The sequence below is a fragment of the Aulostomus chinensis genome, chromosome 3 (genome assembly GCF_037954235.1).
Source record: "Aulostomus chinensis isolate RoL2024-O1b breed Wild chromosome 3, RoL_Achi_v1.0, whole genome shotgun sequence".
NCBI classification, from domain to species: Eukaryota; Metazoa; Chordata; class Actinopteri; order Syngnathiformes; family Aulostomidae; genus Aulostomus; species Aulostomus chinensis.
In genome coordinates, this window is record NC_141322.1 from 23,948,896 (window position 1) to 23,968,541 (window position 19,646).

Here is a 19,646-nt window from a genome sequence, read left to right on the forward strand (position 1 = left end):
ATTTCCCTACATTTTCATCTCCATGACAGCTTCAAATAAACGTAACTCGCGTGGAGCCACCTAGCGGTCAAAAGCGCGACAGCTTAAATACAGAAGTCTCACTCGTAGACAAATCTAAATCTTTCCACTCTGCAGGTTTTCATTTTCATTGCTGCGGGACATTTTGACCCGTTCAGACCGAACCAGGTTTAGGAATATAAACTGAAGTTTAGGGAAATTTAAACAACAAATCTACATTATGTATTTTGACAGCAATACATCTTCCCATTTTGTGGGAACGTTCAGGAACCCTCAAGTTATTCAGACCAATTTCTTTTGAACCGTCAAAAATGAGTGGTTAAAAAGAAATGAATAAACTTGTAAAGTTTTCAAGTTTCAAAGTTTAAAAAAAAAAACAAACATCACGCGAAATCAGGGCAGCCACTCAAACAACATTAAAGCCGACTTTCGAAATTCCATTTTATTGTAGCAGAAAAGCACTTAACAGTTGTATCAACAGTGACAGTCGTTCCCTCCATCCCACTCGTGCTCAGGTCTACTAGTGGTTTCCTGGTGCCCCCTAGTGTCCACACTCGGACCATTCAAGCACCAACACATTTACAACACGCATTCATGGCCTCATTCAGAAAACATTTCACAAGCGATAATTATTTATTTCAAGTAAACAGCATTTCAGTACATGACGATAAAATTTCATAATTAAGAAACATAGAAAGACGGTGAAATATTTACAGGCAGACGAGTGCCACCGGTGTGATGAGGAAATTCAAAGGACAAAAGAAAAGAAAAGCATGGGGCTCAAGATGCCTGCAGATGAACACGTGTAGTTTTGTGTGTGTGTGCGTGTCTGCACACTGATGCTCCAGCACTAAGACTGGGGGGGGGGGGGGGGGGGGGGGGCAATAGGCTCACTGACTGGACTCCTCAATGTTCAGGGTGGTGGGCTTCTTTGTGGAGTACGTGGCCACCCAGGGGTGAGAGAGGACTCCCTGGATGGGCAATCTGTGCATGGGGTTGTGCTTCAGAAGCCTGGCAATCAAGTCTTTGGCTCCAGCGCCGATGTTGGCCTGTGCAGGGTATGTGTACTCCACCTGGACGACAAGGAAAACACATACGAATATTACAACAACCACAGCTAAAACCTAGAGATACTTTGTGTGAAGGGGATGAACAAGCAGTTTGTCATTAATGCTTGAGTTAATATCCGATCACCATATTTTAGCCAACAGTGAAGCTGACATGTTTGCTTTGTTTTAAGGAGTGTTAGAATATAAGCAGCCCTGTAACGAGTAGGGGCAAATGACTAATATTATCCCTCACACATAATATAAAGTACCATGAGATCTAGAATTGTGAGGGACAATTTTTGCTGTGAAAATCAGCAAACATTACCTTGTGAGGCGGCTGGTTTCACAGCGTCACACGAGAAGCCCTCCTGCCAGGCTTCAAGCTATGCCGAGGCTCTGAACAATCATCCCCTCGAGGAGACACAGCCGAGGGTTCGGTGCGACAGTTCGTTCAATACGCCATTGGCTCGATGTCGCTGTAGCCCCGGTATTAATATCAGAACTGTAGAACTGAGTGGTTTCTTGAAATGGTCAGCAAAGAACACTACTGAAGCATTTTCTCCTCGGAGGAGACGTTTGCGCTCCTCTACCGACGGGCTGAAGGTGTGACAGATGCTGATAGACGGTTCCTCCATTAACCTCACAAGTTGTTTGGTTTTGGGGTTGTTTTTTTTTTTTTGGAAGCATCTGCCTTCCCCCCCAAAAAATTCTATGGGCAACTTCTCAGGTGGTTCTATGGAACAAACCATCTGACAGTTCTAAGTAAATGCATTTTTAAAATTCTGGAAAAAATTCCAGGTTTGGTCGATGGTATAACATTTCCATGCAGGACCAACATGATGAATGCTGATTTTATTATATTTGTGGGAGGTGAAATGTCAAAATTATTAAGTTATATGAAAGATATCCCATAGCACCTTCTTGAAAGAATAAGGAGATGCATAATTCTATTTGTATTTGAATGATTAAACAGTGGCTTGTCTGGCCTACGTGGCTTCCTCACCCGTGATATTCTGCGATAGGTGTCCTCATGAGATTTTGCTTCAAATGGAGGTTTTCCAACCAGGAACTCATAGCAAAGGACACCGAGACTCCACAAGTCCACTTTCTCGTCATGCGTCTTCCCCTCGATCATTTCTGGAGGCAAATAGTCCAGCGTTCCACACAGAGTGGACCTCCTGTCGGAAGATTAGATACAGTGTGCCACCTGTTGAGCCCCAAACCTTTTCCTTTAAACATCAATGGCACAAATGGGCTCCACAGTCAACCTGCCATGACGTACCTGGACGAGGGAGTGTGAACAGACCAGCCAAAATCAGCAATCTTCAGCTCCCCGTTGGCTCCCAGGAGCAGGTTCTCTGGTTTGATGTCCCTGTGAATCACCTTCTTAGAGTGGCAGTAGTTGAGGGCGTCCGCCAGCTCCATGATGTACTAGCACAAGACAAGAATCACAGTGAGTGCTGCGATGACGCTTCGAAGAAAAGCTGAATCTTCATGAAATCAAAGAACACAAATATTGTAATTTGATGATACTTTCACACAAGCATATCTATATAGATCTATATCTTTCTATCTATCTATATCTATCTACACACACACACACACACACACACAGTATATTAGGACCCGAGCGATGTCAGCCCGTCATAGATGTATCATACAGGGGTATGTTTTCTGGCACGGATATCAAAAACTTAAGATATAAAATGCAGTTCACTGTAAGTGAACATGCTAGTGGTTATTTTACTTTTTACTACTTTATATCTTTTATAATGTACAGACAATGTTAAATATTTTCTTAATAAATGTATTTGTTTAAGAAATTACCATTCTCAGTACGTTTACTTCGTCATATCAGTATAAGATTGGTGTACAATGAACACAGAAAGGCTTTATTTAAAAGGTTGTAACTTGAAAAAAACTTACCGTTGCACTTCTTTCTTCAGAAAACCCTCCACAGCGCTGCAGCTCACTGTACAGTTCTCCCTTGGGTGCAAACTCCAGGATGAGATACACCCGGGACACATCGTGGAAGTAGCCATAGAGGCGTAGGATATTGGGGTGCCTGCAGGATACCGTGCAGAGCATTTGTTGAAATCCTCTAATATCTTTAGAGTCAACCGCTGAAGCAGAATGACAAGTTTGACTGTGAGACGTGGTCTGTGGAAGTAACTGTGCACTCTTTCCAAGTACTTTGAACAGACTGCATGAGTTTGTTTGGATTTTTTTCCTGATGGTGAAACAAACTCAACCCATGTCATAATAGGAGCTGAGGCATCCACTCTGTTGCAGAGGTAGAGAAGGAACCAGGCTTAAAAAAGCAGGCAGGCATCTTTGGGGAAGGCCTCCGTTCTAAATTCTCTTTAATAAACACAATTCTATACATACTAAAATGAAACCTGCTCATTTTCCGATTTGCTCTTGGGACAACTGCCCAAAGAAGCAGATCATGACAGGGCACTGGTGCTCAGTGCAGAGACGAGCGTGGTATTATTGAGCGCCAGCGAGGACCGTGAGGAGCATCGGTACTCTGCATTTTGCCCTCTTTCCCTGGCTCGTCCACCACAAACTATGAAACATAAGACCCAGCTTTTAAGAATTGAGCTCCTGTTATTACCTGAGGCAGCAAATAAAAACACGACTTTTAAGACTCTGGATTTCCCAACTACTACGAGTTCAAATATAGCCTAGTCTTGCATAAAGTGAAGTGTGCTGTACCTGAGGTGAGACTGGATCTCCACCTCCCTCCTCAGCTGGTGCTCCACTCCTGCTTTCTCCAGCTGCTTCTTGAAGAGCACCTTCAGGGCCAGAATGAACTTGCTTTGACGCTCTCTGGCCAGGTAGACGTTGCCAAATTTACCCTTTCCAAGGGGACGGCCAATTTCAAAATTTTCTAGGCTCCATCGTGTCCTGCGTGGCCAGAAACAAGCAGTTCAAAAACGACCAAACTAAAAAGTTTTACTCATACAGAAAAACACACAAATACAAGATACCAATCAGACGTACTTTGATGCCGAGGTGTCAGCAGAATCATTCTTGGCGGGTCTGTCTAAAAAAAGGAAAAAAGGACATTACATATTTTAGCCTCCATAAAAAACACATAAAACTGTTGATTCATTTGTCATATTATCAATTGAGCTGACTCTGTTGCTTCTCAGGTTTTGTTGATCCCGTTGCTGATTTTCCCAGGTCCACCTTGGGCTCATTAGTCCTCTGCTGGGAACCAGGTTTCGGCTGTGATGCAGGAGTCCCATCATGGATAGCAGGGTTCACATTCTGATCAGGCACGCGTGTGGACTTGGGAGCAGTAGCACAGACCTGAGACACTGGTTTCTGGTGACCAACAGGCCGTTGAACGCGCTGAGGTCCATTTGACACACCTAGAACTCGATGGTGCTGAGCTGATGCAGGTAAAACCTTTGGAGTTGTTTGAGATTGATGTGATACAGGAATCCGCCTCGGTCCATCTCCATCTGCCTGCAGTTGAAGGACATCAAACGTTGAATAAACTTGCTTTTCAAATCTGAAAGCAATGTGACAACAAGTTTCCTTCTTTCCTACAGTCTCTCATCAATCACAGAAGTTAAACACCCGATTCCCACTGTTAACAACTTTTGTAAAATGTTCTCTTACAGGATTTATTTTAATCAAAGTTCTTACCAATTGTTACGTTGTATAACATGTGATTACATGTGTAATTGTAATATCATTAAATTTATGTATACACACATACAAATAAAATATATCTATTTTTTATTCTTTTTTTTTTTAATCTAAGGTCATAAAAGTATCAAGTCATGACAGGACAGTGATTAACTTCTGGTAAGGGTTTAACGTTACCTTTACGTCAGACCTCTGAAGTTTCATCTCATTTGCTAATTTGACCTTGATGCAAGCGTCCATATTCTAAGAAAAGAGACAAGTGTTAAAACCAAACGTTTGACAGATGCCTGGCGTAAAGCTGGGACTAAAACTTAGACTGCAAATTGACATACATGTTAACAGTTACTTATTGAATTAACTTGCTCTGCATCTGCAAACGCTTTACTCGAATACTTTCTCGTGTAAGCAATTATCATTAACTTTGCCCCCAAGGTGTTGTGCACATTGACATCGACGTTATCTTGTAATCGTATCAAGAATACATAATCAAATACGTATGATAAATCACAAAATCATGTGACGCAACTCCAAAGCTCAACATGGAAAATTAGCCTGAATTTAGCACTAGCGATTGCCTTCGTCTGACGTTAGCAGGGCTTGGCTGACTGTTAGCTAACAATAGCTTAGCGGAAACCAGTGCTACATCTCATTCCGAGTTCATTATAAAGTAAAGAATAAAAAATAACCACAACTTACCTTAATATATTAGTGCACGGCGACAGACAGCAACTTCACACAGAGCCGCTCTGAAGCAGGTAACGTTAACGTCACCGAAGCAAGCTAGCAGCCACCGGTTGAGTTGATGCGGCAATATACATGAAGGAAATCCACTCAGTCGTAAAGACGAGATCGATTGTCGGTTTTTTCACACCGTAAACTACCTAGAATGAACCTTATATGAAAATAAATACGGCTGATTATCAGATACGAGATAAGGACCGGGCCTCGCTACCTCCTCCACTCCGCTCTGCTTGTTTAATTTCAAACGTCCCTCCTTTGAAACCTTTAAACATACCAAGGCCTGTGATTGGCTGAGAGAATGCACTGCGGCGTTCGCCATTGGCCGATTTAACTGATGAACTGTGACATGGAAAATCCTCCAAAACAGCAGAGGGCAGTAGCTAAATTATCTCGTACTCTAGAAGTAGACCGAGCACACAGGGGAAAAACAGAAAATACACTGAACACACCCGACATGTCACTTTATTAATTGATATTTATATCAACGGGAGAGTAGATCAAGCATCTGCAGACTAAATGTAGCCCGAGAGAAAACTGGGATATTTCTATGAATCGTAAACTAAATTTGGCTGCTTATTTTCATATATAGTATAGATTGCCATAAAATATTTCAAAATAATAGTTGGTATTCAATTATCAACGTCACCGCTTTCATCTATTAATTAAGAATTTATTAACTCTTTCTTTTAGGTAGTCTTGACATTATTTGGCCTCGGATATTGTTGTATATTGAATATTTATTTATTTATTTATTTCCTTTATGCTATTCCCGTCTGTTTCCACTGTGGGTCTGAGAGGACCGAAATTTCATCTATGCTGTATGTCATGCACGTATAGTATATTTGACAATAAAGTTGACTTTGAGTGGCAGCATGCGGCTCTTCCGCTACAAAGTTACTGAGCTTCAATATTCGTTGAAAGACTGCAGTTTACTGGCTGCCATCCAAGTGTTCAAGTGCAGTCTGTAGTTGTTTTCATTCTTTCAATTGAAGTCATATGCAGAACTGCTCCCTCAAGCGACCAGTGGATTTCTGAATGCATTTCAGCAGCTCTGCAGTCCAACTCCTCCTAATATTTAGGCAGAGTGATGTGCACGTTGGATATATAGTGACACCTGTGTTTGCTGAGAAAAGGCATCAACATAAACTGACTAATGATCTGGATCAACACTCACACTACACATTGCATCACAGCGGCGAACGCTATCACCAAAACAGAACAGCCCATTTTACACTTTTTGATGAACAGTGTTAATGTTTTATTCCATGTTAAATAAAATCATCAAAAAAGTTTTATATGAAAGTTGGTCAACCGTTTTACTACAATGCCACATTCTGCAGTTGGTGTGACCATTTCTTTTCCAGAGGCACACAGACACCAGTTACAATTTCTAATTATGCACATGATATCGCTTTTCTCACCTCACTCCTTCAAAACCATTATTCTAAATAAACATTCCTGTTACAGAAGGAAAAAGAGAAAGAAACTTTTCACCATCACAGCACTGCTGGTCAATAAGAAAGACCTTCTCAAATGTATTACGTCCAGTCTTCATTCCTTTGAACAAAATACCAGCTCCCTCAGCATGTGTAGCAGCTTTTCTTTGTTAAAATGTTTTTTTTTAAATATAAGTGCAAATAAAAGTCAGTGCAAAGGTCTTCACACTGACAGATCATGCTGACGGGGCGCAGCTGCAACAGTTCTACGATTACCATTATAACCCAGCGAAAGTATTCAGGTACAAGAGAATACTTCGACTAGGTGGGTGCAACTGTGTAACTCAGACGAGCTATATTAATACATGAGAGGAGGTCTTAAAATATAGGTCATAAATAAGGAAGTAGCTTGATCCCTTCATTTAACTTAAATAATAAAATTAGTAATAACATTAACAAAACAGACTTTACGTTTGTTCACTGACTGTTATTAATGAGGTCTCACTGTTGAAAAGCAGACATATAAATGGACAGTAGAACTGTCACTGGCTGTATCAAAACAAACATAGAACCCCTTTCCTTATACGAACCCCTGCCCTGGATTGCACATGACCTCGCCTCACAAGGCGCTTTCTTGCATTGTTTTAATTCACGTCAGTTCATTTCACCATTAATTGACTCTGTTGCTATAAACCCAGAGGTCACTTGCTTGGTATGTTTGCTTGCTAGACACTTGGCAGTCTTTTCCTAGATGATATCACTCCCAGCATTGGAGGTTTTAAGAGACTGGACGGAACCAGGTGTTTGCTTTGGCACGGTTTTGTTGCCCCTGAATTCTCTCTGTTGTTGCTACGTGGTTCTAAACCGATAGCAGTGGTTTGAACTCGTCCCTGAGCATGCCACCTCCCCCATCTCTCCTCACCGCCGTCCTGCCCAGCTGCATCCACCTAAATCACTTCAGACATTCCCTTTACGGTGCAATCTGCTGCTCACAATCTATCTAATGTAGATAGTAGAGTATGCAAGGTGGTTGAATTGAACCCTAAAATAAAATAAAATATAAATCCCAGAGCACCAAACAGCAATAGAGCACCGAAAAGGGAGGCTGGTGATAGGCTGCTGTACAGTTTTCGCTCAGTTTAAATAAGAGGCGGGTGTCATTTCTCAGTGACTGCAGCTGCCATTGGGTTGCGTATGGTCCCCCGTGCTGTGGCTGCCAGGTCCTCGATTTCAGCATTCAGCCGCCTTATCACCCATTCCATAGCTTCACGGCCCTGACGAGGACAAACACAGAGAATGAGGCCATAGCAGAAAATATAAAAAAATACAATGACAAGAATCAAAGAAGAGATGGGGGGGGGGTTTGAAGGATGAACTACTGCGATAAAGAGTCGAGTGTTCGTCTAACGAAGTCCTTTTGGAACAGCGTCTGAACCTAGTCCCATACCGAACATTTTCAAAAATACAATATTGGTATTCACATCCAGTCCAGGCCACCTTGGGATGGGCCAAGGGCTCTTTTATCCCTGTCACTAACACTATTAACATGCACAACACGATTGGTGTGGGATGGTTTGTGTCAGGTGTTGGTACTCCGAGGTGTGAAAAAAAAAAAAACATACATTGTTCATGTCTCCTTAACGATTAGAGCCTAAAGATTGTCCGGGACTGTGACAAACCTCACCGCTTCTATTTTACACTTTTCACAGGCCTCTAAAAAAAACCCATAAAGAGAAGCTATCTGGAAAAGACCCATCACACTTTGAGGTGCTGACAGCGCACTGATGCACCCAACACAAGTTTTCATGCACACAAATTGTTGTAGATTGTTCAAAACGCGCCTAAAGTCGCTTAAGGCTGCCTCGACACCTCTACTCTAAAGTAATTCAAGTTTGGTGGGTCTCAGGAGAACCCTGTGCCTGTGACCAGAGCTGATCATACAGTTGCTAGAGCAGGTTGTAGTGTAGGCATTTCAAATCTGATGGCTACGGTGTGCCAAGTGATGCGGTTCAGTTATTGTTTGCTATGCATTTGGACCTTAAGAAGATTTTGCTTCACTTTAAAAAAATGACCAGAGGCTAAATTATAACTTTGGGACTGTATCAAATTAAAACAACATCATGTTAACAACACAAGTCACTGTTATTTGAGAATTGGCACGATTTGAAGAACTACCAGATTTCACTGTGACTGAGCGAGGAACTGAAACTGGTTTTAACTTGAGGTTAAACCATTTGGGTTCTACTGTGACATTTTTCATGCCTATGAAGGATCTCTGGCCCCACAGCAGTCGTGTATGTGCTAAAATACAGTTGCTAACAGCAAGCGTTACAACTGTTGAAAATAGGTTGGGTGACTAGCAGTAGGCAAGAGTCTCGGGTCGGTAAGATTAATTTTTTTCCTTCTACTTAGCTTCCTATGTCAATATCCTCCTCCTCTTTTCAACCCAAACATGATTTCTGTACTGGGAATTCCGAGGAAGCGTTTTGAGCCTGAAAGCAGCACTACAAGCTAGAGGGAGTTTTCCAAACCATCAGCCTCGAGTTGCACAGTGCAGAGACTGATCTGCAGAGCTCAGAGGGGGAATGAAAGATGACTCAGTCTGAAAAAAATGTTGATGAAATTAAAAATGCAGCATAATGTTGCTCTAAATTTAAAGCCTTTAAAAAAAAAAAAAAAAAAGGTAATGAAAAAAAAGATTTAATAAGCTATATGAGACAAGAAAGGGATATGATAAGTTATATCCAAACACAATAATCGACTCTGATTACAAGCCACAGCATGAACTGAATATCCAGCCTGGATAATCAGTTCAACAACCATCATGTGGGAATGTTTTGGCACCAGCAGACAAAGACAGCACTCATGGATCTCTTACCTTCCCAGCATTAGTAGAGATGGTGCTGGCCATAACTCCCTCCAAGTAGCTGCTGAGACTAACACCTTTCACAGAGATGATTGCCTCCTGGGTCAGTATTGTCCTGCAGAGGACAAATTAAAAAAAAAAAAAATCCAGTCACGTATTGCATTAAAAAAAATAAAACTTTAGCATGCTTCAGATTTATTAGTGGAACAACTTACTTCTCAGGATCCTCGGGGTGGGGTTTGTATGTTAACTTTTCATCCACAGACACCAAGTTTGTGAAGGTGATCTGTAGAAGTAGAACATTCAACGTTGATCAGCCAGGGTTTTAAAACCACCTACAGGTATTGTGCTGACTGTAACAAAACAGGCCTTTTAATAAATCCCCCTTCATGTGGATTATAATGTTCACTTTTTGTACTCTCTGCTAACACAGCGCATAGTGAGAGTTGTCGGACGAGACTCGAAGCAACATAATGAACACTTGTTGAAATGTGAGCCGTCGACCTGCATAGCCAGCAGGATTTCATTCCTGAAATCTTGTACAACACACCAAGTTCTATGAAATGCGTTCAGGCAAATGAGAGCGGCTCCAGACAAGCGGAGTGTGTTTATGACTGACACATGCTTCGTGTTTAGTAAACAGCCGAAATGGTTTCATAAGACTACATAATTTAAAAAAAAAGGAAAAGAATATTTCAACAGATTCTTCGCACCTTGAACAGCGTAAAGGAACAAGGCAGAAGTGGTAGGTATGCACTCACATTAGTGGACTGAAGTTCAAAGCTCTTCTCTTGGGGATCCACCATCGAGTGCTCCTGAATGTACGTGCACGTTCTGGAGTTACCGATGATCTGAGGAAGAAGACCATCAGATTAACAAATTGAAGACTTTTTTTTTCTAGCTTTGAAGATATTTTAGACCAACAGACTTCAATCTAATTGCACCGCGTGCTGCTCATTTGGAGTTGCTTCTTTCAAAAATTTAAGTTCAAACGTGTCAAGAGTGACTTCAACTGATCTGAAAAATGCATTTCAAATTTAGCTTTTCCAGGCAACATTCAAGAGGTTTGTCAATAAATCTGAGCTGCAGCACCAAACTAAAAAAAATTGGAGAAAAACTGTTTATTTTTGGAGCAACATCAGCATGTAGGACAAATACAGACTTGAGTTAAAATCCAACAAATGGTAAATCCCATTTTGAATGTCTTGGATACTTGATAATTCACTCAGATAATATACGTATATCAAACCTAATAAGTGGTTTCATTTAAAAGAACTGACGTCTGAGAAAGCTTATGTTAAAGCTCAGTAATGATTTGCAAGGTGAAAATCTGATTAGGAGCTTTGATTATATGCTATCAATCAATGGGACGGTCTGTATCTTAAGACTGCCCTTGGAATTACAGACACTATTCATAGACGTCGTCACTACATCAGACATCTAAACAAAGGTCGGTGCTTGAGAACAGCAGCTGATTGGATGACGTGTACACAAGCTAATACACGACAGGGCAGCAGGGTATTAGCTCACTCTCGCTGCATCTACACTTATCAATGGAGTTCAGGAGGTCAAGGAAACAGGAGAGGGGTGCAAAATACATGCCCCCCCTTCCCCAACAACACATTCACATTCACACACACACACACACACACACACACACACACACACACACACACACACACACACACACACACACACACACACACACTCTATGCTTACCTCTAGTTTCACCTTGGCTAACATGGAAAGTTACATCACATGCCGTTCACGGGTTACTTCGCAGCAATGACAAAAATGGCACTTGTGTGTTCTTTGCAACACGAGACCCAGCACAGACAACCATGAAAATGCCAGGGGTCCAGTCAGAGAGCGGGTTTGCTCCCCCAAGACAGAAATAGCCTTGGGAGTTAAGGTCACACCAGTGTGTGACCTTAACTCCCAAGGCTATTGGACAGATCAATTCGGAAAGCACTGACTTATCTCCCGTAGCAAACACACTCACAATATCGCTTTGTGTTGTGTTCTGAGTTTTCAAGTTCGGGTTCATCAAAGATTGAAAAGATTTTGTGTTTTATCAGCGACGTTCCAATACTTGTTCTGCTGAGTCTCGTGCTGCTTTGATTCAATGATCAAAGGCCATTTGCTTGGGATTTTTCCTTTAATTAAAACATGTGACCAAGCAGTTAAAGTAACTGCTTAACAAGCAGCCAATGATGCTTGAATGCCAGACACTGAAACAGACCCCAATATGACACTTACAGATCTCACTATAGACGGGAGGCCCCACTCGGTGCTGAGCAGTCTTTTACTGTGGAGGCGTCCCTGTTTGTCGATGGTTCGGTCCAAAACATCCACGCCAATCACACTGGGATTCATGGGGTTTGGATACTTCTGCATAGCAGCTTTGGTCACCGTCTCCCAAGGGTGGCTGCGCAAAAAAACAACAACAAAAACAACCTCATTATTATGATGCATTAAAATATGTTTTACAAAATTTTTGTAATTTAAAAAAAAAAAAGAACACTGACAGCTACAAAATAAAACATCCACATTCAAGCACTTTTTCAAGATTCTCTTCATAAGAATCAGCTTGCTATTTGTACTGTAGTTTCCTGAGAGTTCTTAGTTTGTTCTATGTGTACTTACTGAAGTACTGGAATCAATTACAGTGAGGCCGCTTTCACTATATTATTACTACTTTCACTTCTTATTTTTAATCTAAAAGTATTTCTCACGGAGATATTGTATTGTATACTGAACAAATACACAAATGTATCCATTTTGTTTGTTTTGTACATGTATATTCCATTCATAAAAATTGGAAACACATTGAGATTTTACAAAACCTCATGGGGTCTTCGAAAATATGATGAATTGTTAAGGGATTACAGGGTATGTAAACTATTAGCTACAACAATATCTCACTTGTTTAATAACAACCCAACTTACTGATGATGAATTAATTATTTAACATGGAGGCCTTCATCGCTCTCATTCATAACGGAGATTTGAAGTTGCTTGAATGGACAGCGCCTCTGTAACCGCTTACGCGGCAGAATTTACGCATTTAGTAAACCAATATGCTCGAATCTTTTAAAAGAGCTCATTCGCCATTTTAAAACTAATCGCTGGTAATCACAAATCATTATCTCGTGTCATTTTAGCCTAAGCTAGTTGAAGGTGGTTGCCATGGTGACGCAAACGCGCTCCGCCGTCACCCGGTGACGTAAACCAGCGCAGCAAAATGTAGGGGAAAGGTTGCGCGCTGGGGGCCGGCCCGGCAGATTACGAAACGTGAAAGCCCAGCGCTCCGGCCGGCATTTGACCTCGTTCTATTCACATTTGATGCATTATAACCGCGTGTTTTATCTGTATTTAATCTTTCTATAAGACGGTCATTATTTCGTGGAGAGGCACAAATAAATCTGGTTATCTCAACATGACTAGCTTCTGCTACCAGCCTGCTAGAGCATCATTAGCCGATTCTTCTGTTTCAGATCTTCAGTTACAAACCGTGTGCATGCTGGTCAGTGGTTTTAACCCTGAGCCGGCAGGTACCCGGCAGTGAATCCCTGAAAGCCTGAGCTCTTAACACGAGGTCGCCGGTATGGAACTACACAAATGATCTCTCTAAAAATGCTACTTACTTGAATATGTGCTCCGATGTCCAGATCTTCATGGTTCAGCGAGTTGAGCGATGCTAGAGTACCGGGAGGGAGGAGAGGACACGCTCGTGAGTCGGCACAGACAGCCCCACTGACTGAACCAGGTTCAAAGACAACCGTCACTACACTCTCCCACAGAATGGAGCAGTCACATGAGCAGCGTTACGCACTTCCGGTAGTCAGCACAGGCAGCAATGTTTGTGGCAGGAAGTCAGGAAATGTCCTGAATGAAAGATCGCTTTGTAAATGTAAGGAATGAGCAACCATCTAAAGACCCAGAGAGAATGCGTGGATTCACCCCGCCAGCACCATGCAGTATCCTCCATATGCAGCCCTTCAATGGCTGCCGGCTGGAATATCAACCGGTTAACCTTTGCAGTTACATAATTCAGCTGAGTGAAGGTTGAAAGTTCTCTGCAGCCTCGGAAGAATGAGGTTACTGACGCAATAAGGTCAACCAGTGGTGACATTTTTTGAACATCGTTATATTATTAGATATTTCAGAGCCCATACTTTACATTATTAAAGAAGGAGCAGGAATAAGTTAGGTTATTAAGGTCACTCTACTTAATTCGACTGACCAATGTTTTGATTTGTTTTTCTTCTCTGACACCTGGATAATATCAGAGCTCTCGGGGACAAAACGACCTCCAGGGGAAAAAAAGCAATAGAGCAGTCCAGACCTCCATCTCAAGCCTGAGTTTGCTTTCCTGACACCACAGCAAATATGGCAGCCCACACAAAGAGAATTGTTAGCAGAGTAACAATTTCTTTTTTATTATAAAAGCTTACTTTGTGCCATTTAACATGCAGTGACAGCTTAGTAGTTGCTATTCAGCTAATTTGGGTTTGATATTTGTTTGTAGGAGAGGGTTGCAGAGCTCAGAGGTAACGCGGCCATCTTGTAACCGAAGGGTCACTGGTTCGAGCCTCACTTCCCCCGGTGACAAATGTTCAAGTAACCTTGATCAAGATACTGAGCCCCTAATTGCTCCTGATGACCCTGCGACGGACTGGTGCTCCATCCAGGGTGAACCCCGCCTCTCGCCCAATGTCAACTGGAAAGGGCTCCACCCCCACCCACCCTTCACGGATAAGTGGTATAGAAAATGGATGGGTGGATGTATCTGCTTGTAAGTCCTGAATCTGCTGGGACTCAGGCTGTGCAGAAATAGTGACCCTCTGGACCAGGAAGCAACCTTGGGCACTGTTCCAAAATTTCCAATTTCAAAGCGAATGGATGAATGAATTAAAGAGGACCCTGAAAACTCGGAGACAGAAAAGGGATTTTCTTTCTTTCTTTTTTAATTTTTTCAATTTTTTCCATGTTCATATCAAGAAAAATTACACGTTCCTTTAAAAAAAAAATCCAGCACACGTACAGTGGTAAGCACTCTGTGAATAATGCATATTCACAGTGTAAATTCTGACTTTCACAATCCAATGAAACCTGCAATTGTTGTATTCGGAATTATTACCCCACTTGTAAGACGTGTTTGCATTTTGGACCCACCAGTCAACTTTATTGCAGTATGGCGCAAGCATTTCCACATCGTTTGCGCTTATCTCAGAGCCCAGACGCAGGCAAAATTCAGTGTAATCTTGATGTCCCACACTCTTGACAGTGGGAGGAAACTGTGACAGCCTGGCACAGTTTTAATGTCACTATGCTGTCAGTGTGCTGTCCATCACTACAGCTGAGTTGGTTACTTATTTAACCTAAAATGTCCAAATCAAAATAAAGGAAATATTCTTGTTATCAATGTTGCATTTACTCTCAGTGATCATTCCCCTTTAATTCAATTTCATTCATACTTAAATACATGAAATGCTACATTAATTTTTTTTTTTTACTGAAAAATGCTGAACAGTTTTAACTCTACAATCTAAATGTGACGCTAGTACAATACAGTTCGCATAGCCTATTTACAAATCCTGATTTAAAAATGTTTAGTATAATGTCAAAAGCTCTTATGCCACTAGCAATTTAAAACAAGCATAAACACAGTTGAAAAATACTTAAATCATTTGTAATATTGTGTGAATATGTTATAGCACCATTTACCCTCATGAATTATTCTACAAAAGAACAGAGATCCTTTTTTAAAAACAAAAATCGCACTTCCCCCCCCCCCCCCCCCCCACATTTTTCAAAACAAGGTGTGAGCCTTTACTGCTAATCTTCTATTCATCTACAGTTTCTTCCATTGTGACTTCGACCCGAGACTGAACCTTTGTTGCTACGGAGGATGAGGGTTCTTCTTCTACCTCATCTTCCACTTCTGACTCTAGATCAGCAGTGGCGTCTTGGTACTGCTGGTACTCTGACACCAGATCGTTGAGGTTGCTCTCCGCCTCAGTGAACTCCATTTCATCCATTCCCTCCCCTGTGTACCAGTGGAGAAAAGCTTTCCGTCTAAACATCAAGGAGAACTGTTCCCCCACACGGCGGAAAATCTCCTGAATGGCTGTGTTATTGCCGATGAAGGTGGAGGCCATTCTGAGGCCTCGGGGTGGGATGTCACACACGGCGACCTTGACGTTATGGGGGATCCAGTCTACAAAGTTGTTGCTGTTTTTCTGCTGCATTGCAAGCATTTGCTCGTCTACCTCCTTGGTGGACATCCTGCCGCGGAAGACACCAGCAACTGTGAGGTAGCGCCCTCGTCTCGGGTCGCAAGCTGTCATCATGTTGCGGGCATCAAACATCTGCTGGGTGAGCTCAGGCACCGTGAGGGCCCTGTACTGCTGGCTGCCTCGCGCTGTCAGGGGGGCAAAGCCTGGCATGAAGAAGTGGAGGCGAGGGAAAGGCACCATGTTGACAGCCAGCTTTCTCAGGTCAGCATTGAGCTGCCCAGGGAATCTCAGGGAGGTCGTGACCCCACTCATGGTCATGGACACCAAGTGGTTGAGGTCCCCATAAGTCGGCGTGGTTAGTTTCAGCGTGCGGAAACAGATGTCGTAGAGGGCTTCGTTATCAATGCAGAAGGTCTCATCGGTGTTCTCCAGGAGTTGGTGGACAGACAAGGTGGCGTTGTAGGGCTCCACCACTGTGTCAGAGACTTTAGGCGAAGGCATGACACTGAAGGTGTTCATGATGCGGTCGGGGTACTCTTCTCGGATCTTGTTGATGATGAGGGTTCCCATGCCGGAGCCGGTGCCACCGCCCAGTGAGTGAACCAGCTGGAAACCTTGCAGGCAATCACAGCTTTCGCTCTCGTTTCTTACTCTGTCAATCACCTGATCAACCAGCTCCGCTCCCTCGGTGTAGTGGCCCTTCGCCCAGTTATTTCCAGCTCCCGAGTTACCTGGAACATTACAATAAGGATGTGCAGGTTACTCTTATTAAATCATGTAAAATATACAATGTTCACTGCATCATCATGCAGTTTGTGTGAAGGGACTATCGGCTATACGCAGCTCTTTGTACCATGAGTGTGCACGTCATGTTTTTGACATAATCAAGAATATCCACTAAATGCAATCACATGACATTGAAACATCCTCCCACAGAATTGTACAGAATTTATATTTCTTTATTTATTTTACCATGGATGAAGTTGTCAGGTCTGAAAAGAGCCCCGATGCGGCTGCCTCTTACACTGTCCATGGTTCCAGGTTCCAGATCAATAAGAAGGGCCCTGGGCACATATTTACCACCTGGAAACACACACAATCCTTCTTCATAGGCAAGTCAACAGACATCCTCAAGTTACATGCCCTCTTTCCCCGTGTCAACATTGGCAATAAAGTGAAATGAAATGATAAAAATCATGCAAGATATTGGTAAAAATGTACACATCTGAAAGCAGATTTTCATTTATCTCCATTACCGTGCGCCTCATTGAAGTAGACGTTGACTCTCTCCAGTTGGAGGTTGCAATCTCCTCCGTAGAGGCCTGTTGCGTCGATCCCATGCTCGTCACTGATCACTTCCCAAAACTAAGAGGATAAAGCCACATTAGTCTCATCATAGTGATAACAACAGAATTCATGACACAAATCAATTATTGGGGCTGCACGGTGGTGCAGTGGTTAGCACTGTGGCCTCACAGCAAGAAGGTTCAGGGTTCGAGTCCCAGCTTGGGCGCGGGATCTTTCTGTGTAGAGTTTGCATGTTCTCCCTGTGCCTGCGTGGGTTCTCTTCGGGTACTCCGGCTTCCTCCCACCGTACAAAGACATGCAATTTGGGGACGAGGCTGATTGATTCTCTAAATTGACCGTAGGTATGACTGTGAGTGTGAATGGTTGTCTGTCTCTGTGTGTTGGCCCTGCGATGGACTGGCGACCTGTCCAGGGTGAACCCCGCCTCTCGCCTGTAGATGCTGGGATAGGCTCCAGCCCCCCCGCGACACTTACTCGTAAAGAATAAGCGGAAGACGACGATGGATGGAAATCAACTGTTGCTTAAACTTTTAGTGTAGCTGTGAGAAGATGAGATTAATACATACACAGTGCTATCATCGTACGGTATCGTATTATTTGTATTTGCAATCCGCGGCTGTCTTTGGCTGCTTTGTGTCTTTGAGTCCATCTGTTGAGATATTTTATCTTTACAGTCCTCTTGTGAATTCTCTGGCAAACACAACTGACTATTCTTCGAATGTTAGATGTTAATCACAGTTTATCAACCTCTGAGTTGCAATACTTTTCTCCCTCTTTTGTGAAGAAACACATTTTCTCAATCCGATATTGTGGATGTAGAATCCCTCCTGTACTGACTGCAGTGATGTCAGACAGAATTATGTGTGGCTTTAACTTTAGCTCTATTATCTTGTAGCTCCCCTCTCTTGTTTCATGGGAGCTATGATAAAAAAGAAAGTGCCCCGCCCACACTAGTCCTGCTGTGGCTCTTATCTAGTCCCTGAATGCCAGGCAGGGAACACCCCGTGTCACTCATAACTGTAACTGGCAACATGCAAGAACAGTTAATGTCAAATAAGCATCATAATCAATGGGAGTAAAAGAGAGAACCTGGAAACAAAGGAACACTGGGCGGATAAACACAATTTTAAAAAATCACTCCTGTCTGTCAGGGCATGATTCTTGTGTTATTTTGTTCGAAATATCTGACAGTCTTCTTGTGAATACGTACCTGCAAACATGTTAACGAAAAAGACTATGTTTAATTTTTGCAACATGGGAAATGAAAATCAATTATGCACACGTACATTTTTTTTTTCCACAACAGCCGTCCAACTTTAATGGGCTGACAGAAACTTTCATCCCAGTTCTCCCCTATTTCTTTTTTGAATAGACACTTTTTTAGGATACAATTAAACATTGAAATCTTAACATTTCCACAAGTTAGTTTGGTTACCGTGACAAAACACTTTTTTTTTTTTTTTTTTGTTAACAGGAAATATTGATTGCTGGTTGGAAGATGAAATTCTAAAAGATGTGTCATTAACACCCCCCCCCCCAAAAAAAAATAAATGTTCTAATCTAGTCCACAGAGCACATCTCAACATTTTTAACAAACTCAGACCTCATGGAGGAAAATGAATTAGCGTCTTATTTCATTACCTTTGAGCCGATCTGGTTGCCACATTGTCCGATTTGCAGATGCACAATTTCACGCATGTTGAGTGGTTAAGTTCCAGTGCTCAAAGCAAATGGGGGCTTCTGATATGCTGTTGTTCTCCCACTGAACTTTTATACCACGGATGATGTCAGCAGTGATGTCAGTGAGTCACCCCCCCCCCCATCACCAATTATGTGCATTGTTGCAAATGAACACATATGAATATGCTGTACAATGTCTTAATGTCATTATATTTGATTATATATTTTTTGAGGGAATTAGGCACTACAAACTAAGTGAGGAAGACCTGTTAATGTTTCTAATTGGGCTGTTTGGTAATTAAAAGGTTTTGATTAAATTAATTACTTATTGTAATATAATATAAATATTTCAACTCAGAGAGAAGGTATTTGACGTATTGATAGTCATATGAAAACATGATTTAGAATTTCTGTGTCTTAAACAGGCCTGTGAAATGTGGCACTGGTGAAAAGAAAACAATGGAAAAAAAAACAGGAAGGATGTGAGCCCAAGCTGAATGGAGGGGAGAGTTTCTTTGATAATGCTCTACTTTATTATTTGATCACTCTGTATATGCACATATAAGCACATACGTTTATGCTGTATGCATGCTGTATTGCAGAAGCATTTTTTATTAATTAATAATTTAAGGTCAGAAGTGAT

At 42.0% G+C, this 19,646-nt stretch overlaps 3 protein-coding genes across 3 annotated transcripts; all 3 read right to left on the minus strand.

The window, feature by feature from the left end:
- Window positions 1-434: 434 nt before the first annotated feature.
- Window positions 435-5,731, minus strand: aurka (aurora kinase A). Its single transcript, XM_086199851.1, has 9 exons — window positions 5,427-5,731; window positions 4,908-4,973; window positions 4,211-4,544; window positions 4,074-4,116; window positions 3,786-3,977; window positions 2,994-3,132; window positions 2,350-2,498; window positions 2,071-2,245; window positions 435-1,091 (listed from the first exon to the last, which is right to left on the minus strand). Exons 2-9 carry the CDS (start codon window positions 4,968-4,970, stop codon window positions 909-911), a joined length of 1,278 nt encoding a protein of 425 aa, XP_086055977.1. The 5' UTR covers window positions 4,971-4,973; window positions 5,427-5,731; the 3' UTR covers window positions 435-908.
- Window positions 5,732-6,706: 975 nt separating this feature from the next.
- Window positions 6,707-13,610, minus strand: prelid3b (PRELI domain containing 3). The gene is made up of 6 exons (XM_086199852.1): window positions 13,421-13,610; window positions 12,033-12,201; window positions 10,535-10,624; window positions 9,989-10,059; window positions 9,786-9,888; window positions 6,707-8,181 (listed from the first exon to the last, which is right to left on the minus strand). Exons 1-6 carry the CDS (start codon window positions 13,450-13,452, stop codon window positions 8,065-8,067), a joined length of 582 nt encoding a protein of 193 aa, XP_086055978.1. The 5' UTR covers window positions 13,453-13,610; the 3' UTR covers window positions 6,707-8,064.
- Window positions 13,611-15,575: 1,965 nt separating this feature from the next.
- Window positions 15,576-19,059, minus strand: tubb1 (tubulin, beta 1 class VI). The gene is made up of 4 exons (XM_086199853.1): window positions 18,965-19,059; window positions 17,272-17,380; window positions 16,988-17,098; window positions 15,576-16,746 (listed from the first exon to the last, which is right to left on the minus strand). Exons 1-4 carry the CDS (start codon window positions 19,019-19,021, stop codon window positions 15,623-15,625), a joined length of 1,401 nt encoding a protein of 466 aa, XP_086055979.1. The 5' UTR covers window positions 19,022-19,059; the 3' UTR covers window positions 15,576-15,622.
- Between the last annotated feature and the right edge of the window lie 587 nt (window positions 19,060-19,646).

What these genes read in the sequence shown, in the direction of transcription:
- tubb1 (XM_086199853.1), bottom strand. Translation starts at nt 19,021, where the DNA reads ATGCGTGAAATTGTGCATCTGCAAATCGGACAATGTGGCAACCAGATC. An exon ending in CTACTTCAATGAGGCGCACG is followed by an intron (nt 17,099 to 17,271) that starts GTAATGGAGATA and finishes GTGTGTTTCCAG; the next exon opens with GTGGTAAATATGTGCCCAGG. An exon ending in ACCTGACAACTTCATCCATG is followed by an intron (nt 16,747 to 16,987) that starts GTAAAATAAATA and finishes GTAATGTTCCAG; the next exon opens with GTAACTCGGGAGCTGGAAAT.
- prelid3b (XM_086199852.1), bottom strand. Translation starts at nt 13,452, where the DNA reads ATGAAGATCTGGACATCGGAGCACATATTCAA. An exon ending in TCCCGTCTATAGTGAGATCT is followed by an intron (nt 10,625 to 12,032) that starts GTAAGTGTCATA and finishes CTTCTTCCTCAG; the next exon opens with ATCATCGGTAACTCCAGAAC. An exon ending in TCTCTACTAATGCTGGGAAG is followed by an intron (nt 8,182 to 9,785) that starts GTAAGAGATCCA and finishes TGTCCTCGTCAG; the next exon opens with GGCCGTGAAGCTATGGAATG.
- aurka (XM_086199851.1), bottom strand. Translation starts at nt 4,970, where the DNA reads ATGGACGCTTGCATCAAGGTCAAATTAGCAAATGAGATGAAACTTCAG. An exon ending in TTCAGAGGTCTGACGTAAAG is followed by an intron (nt 4,545 to 4,907) that starts GTAACGTTAAAC and finishes CTTCAACTGCAG; the next exon opens with GCAGATGGAGATGGACCGAG. An exon ending in GAGATCCAGTCTCACCTCAG is followed by an intron (nt 3,133 to 3,785) that starts GTACAGCACACT and finishes GGTATCCTGCAG; the next exon opens with GCACCCCAATATCCTACGCC.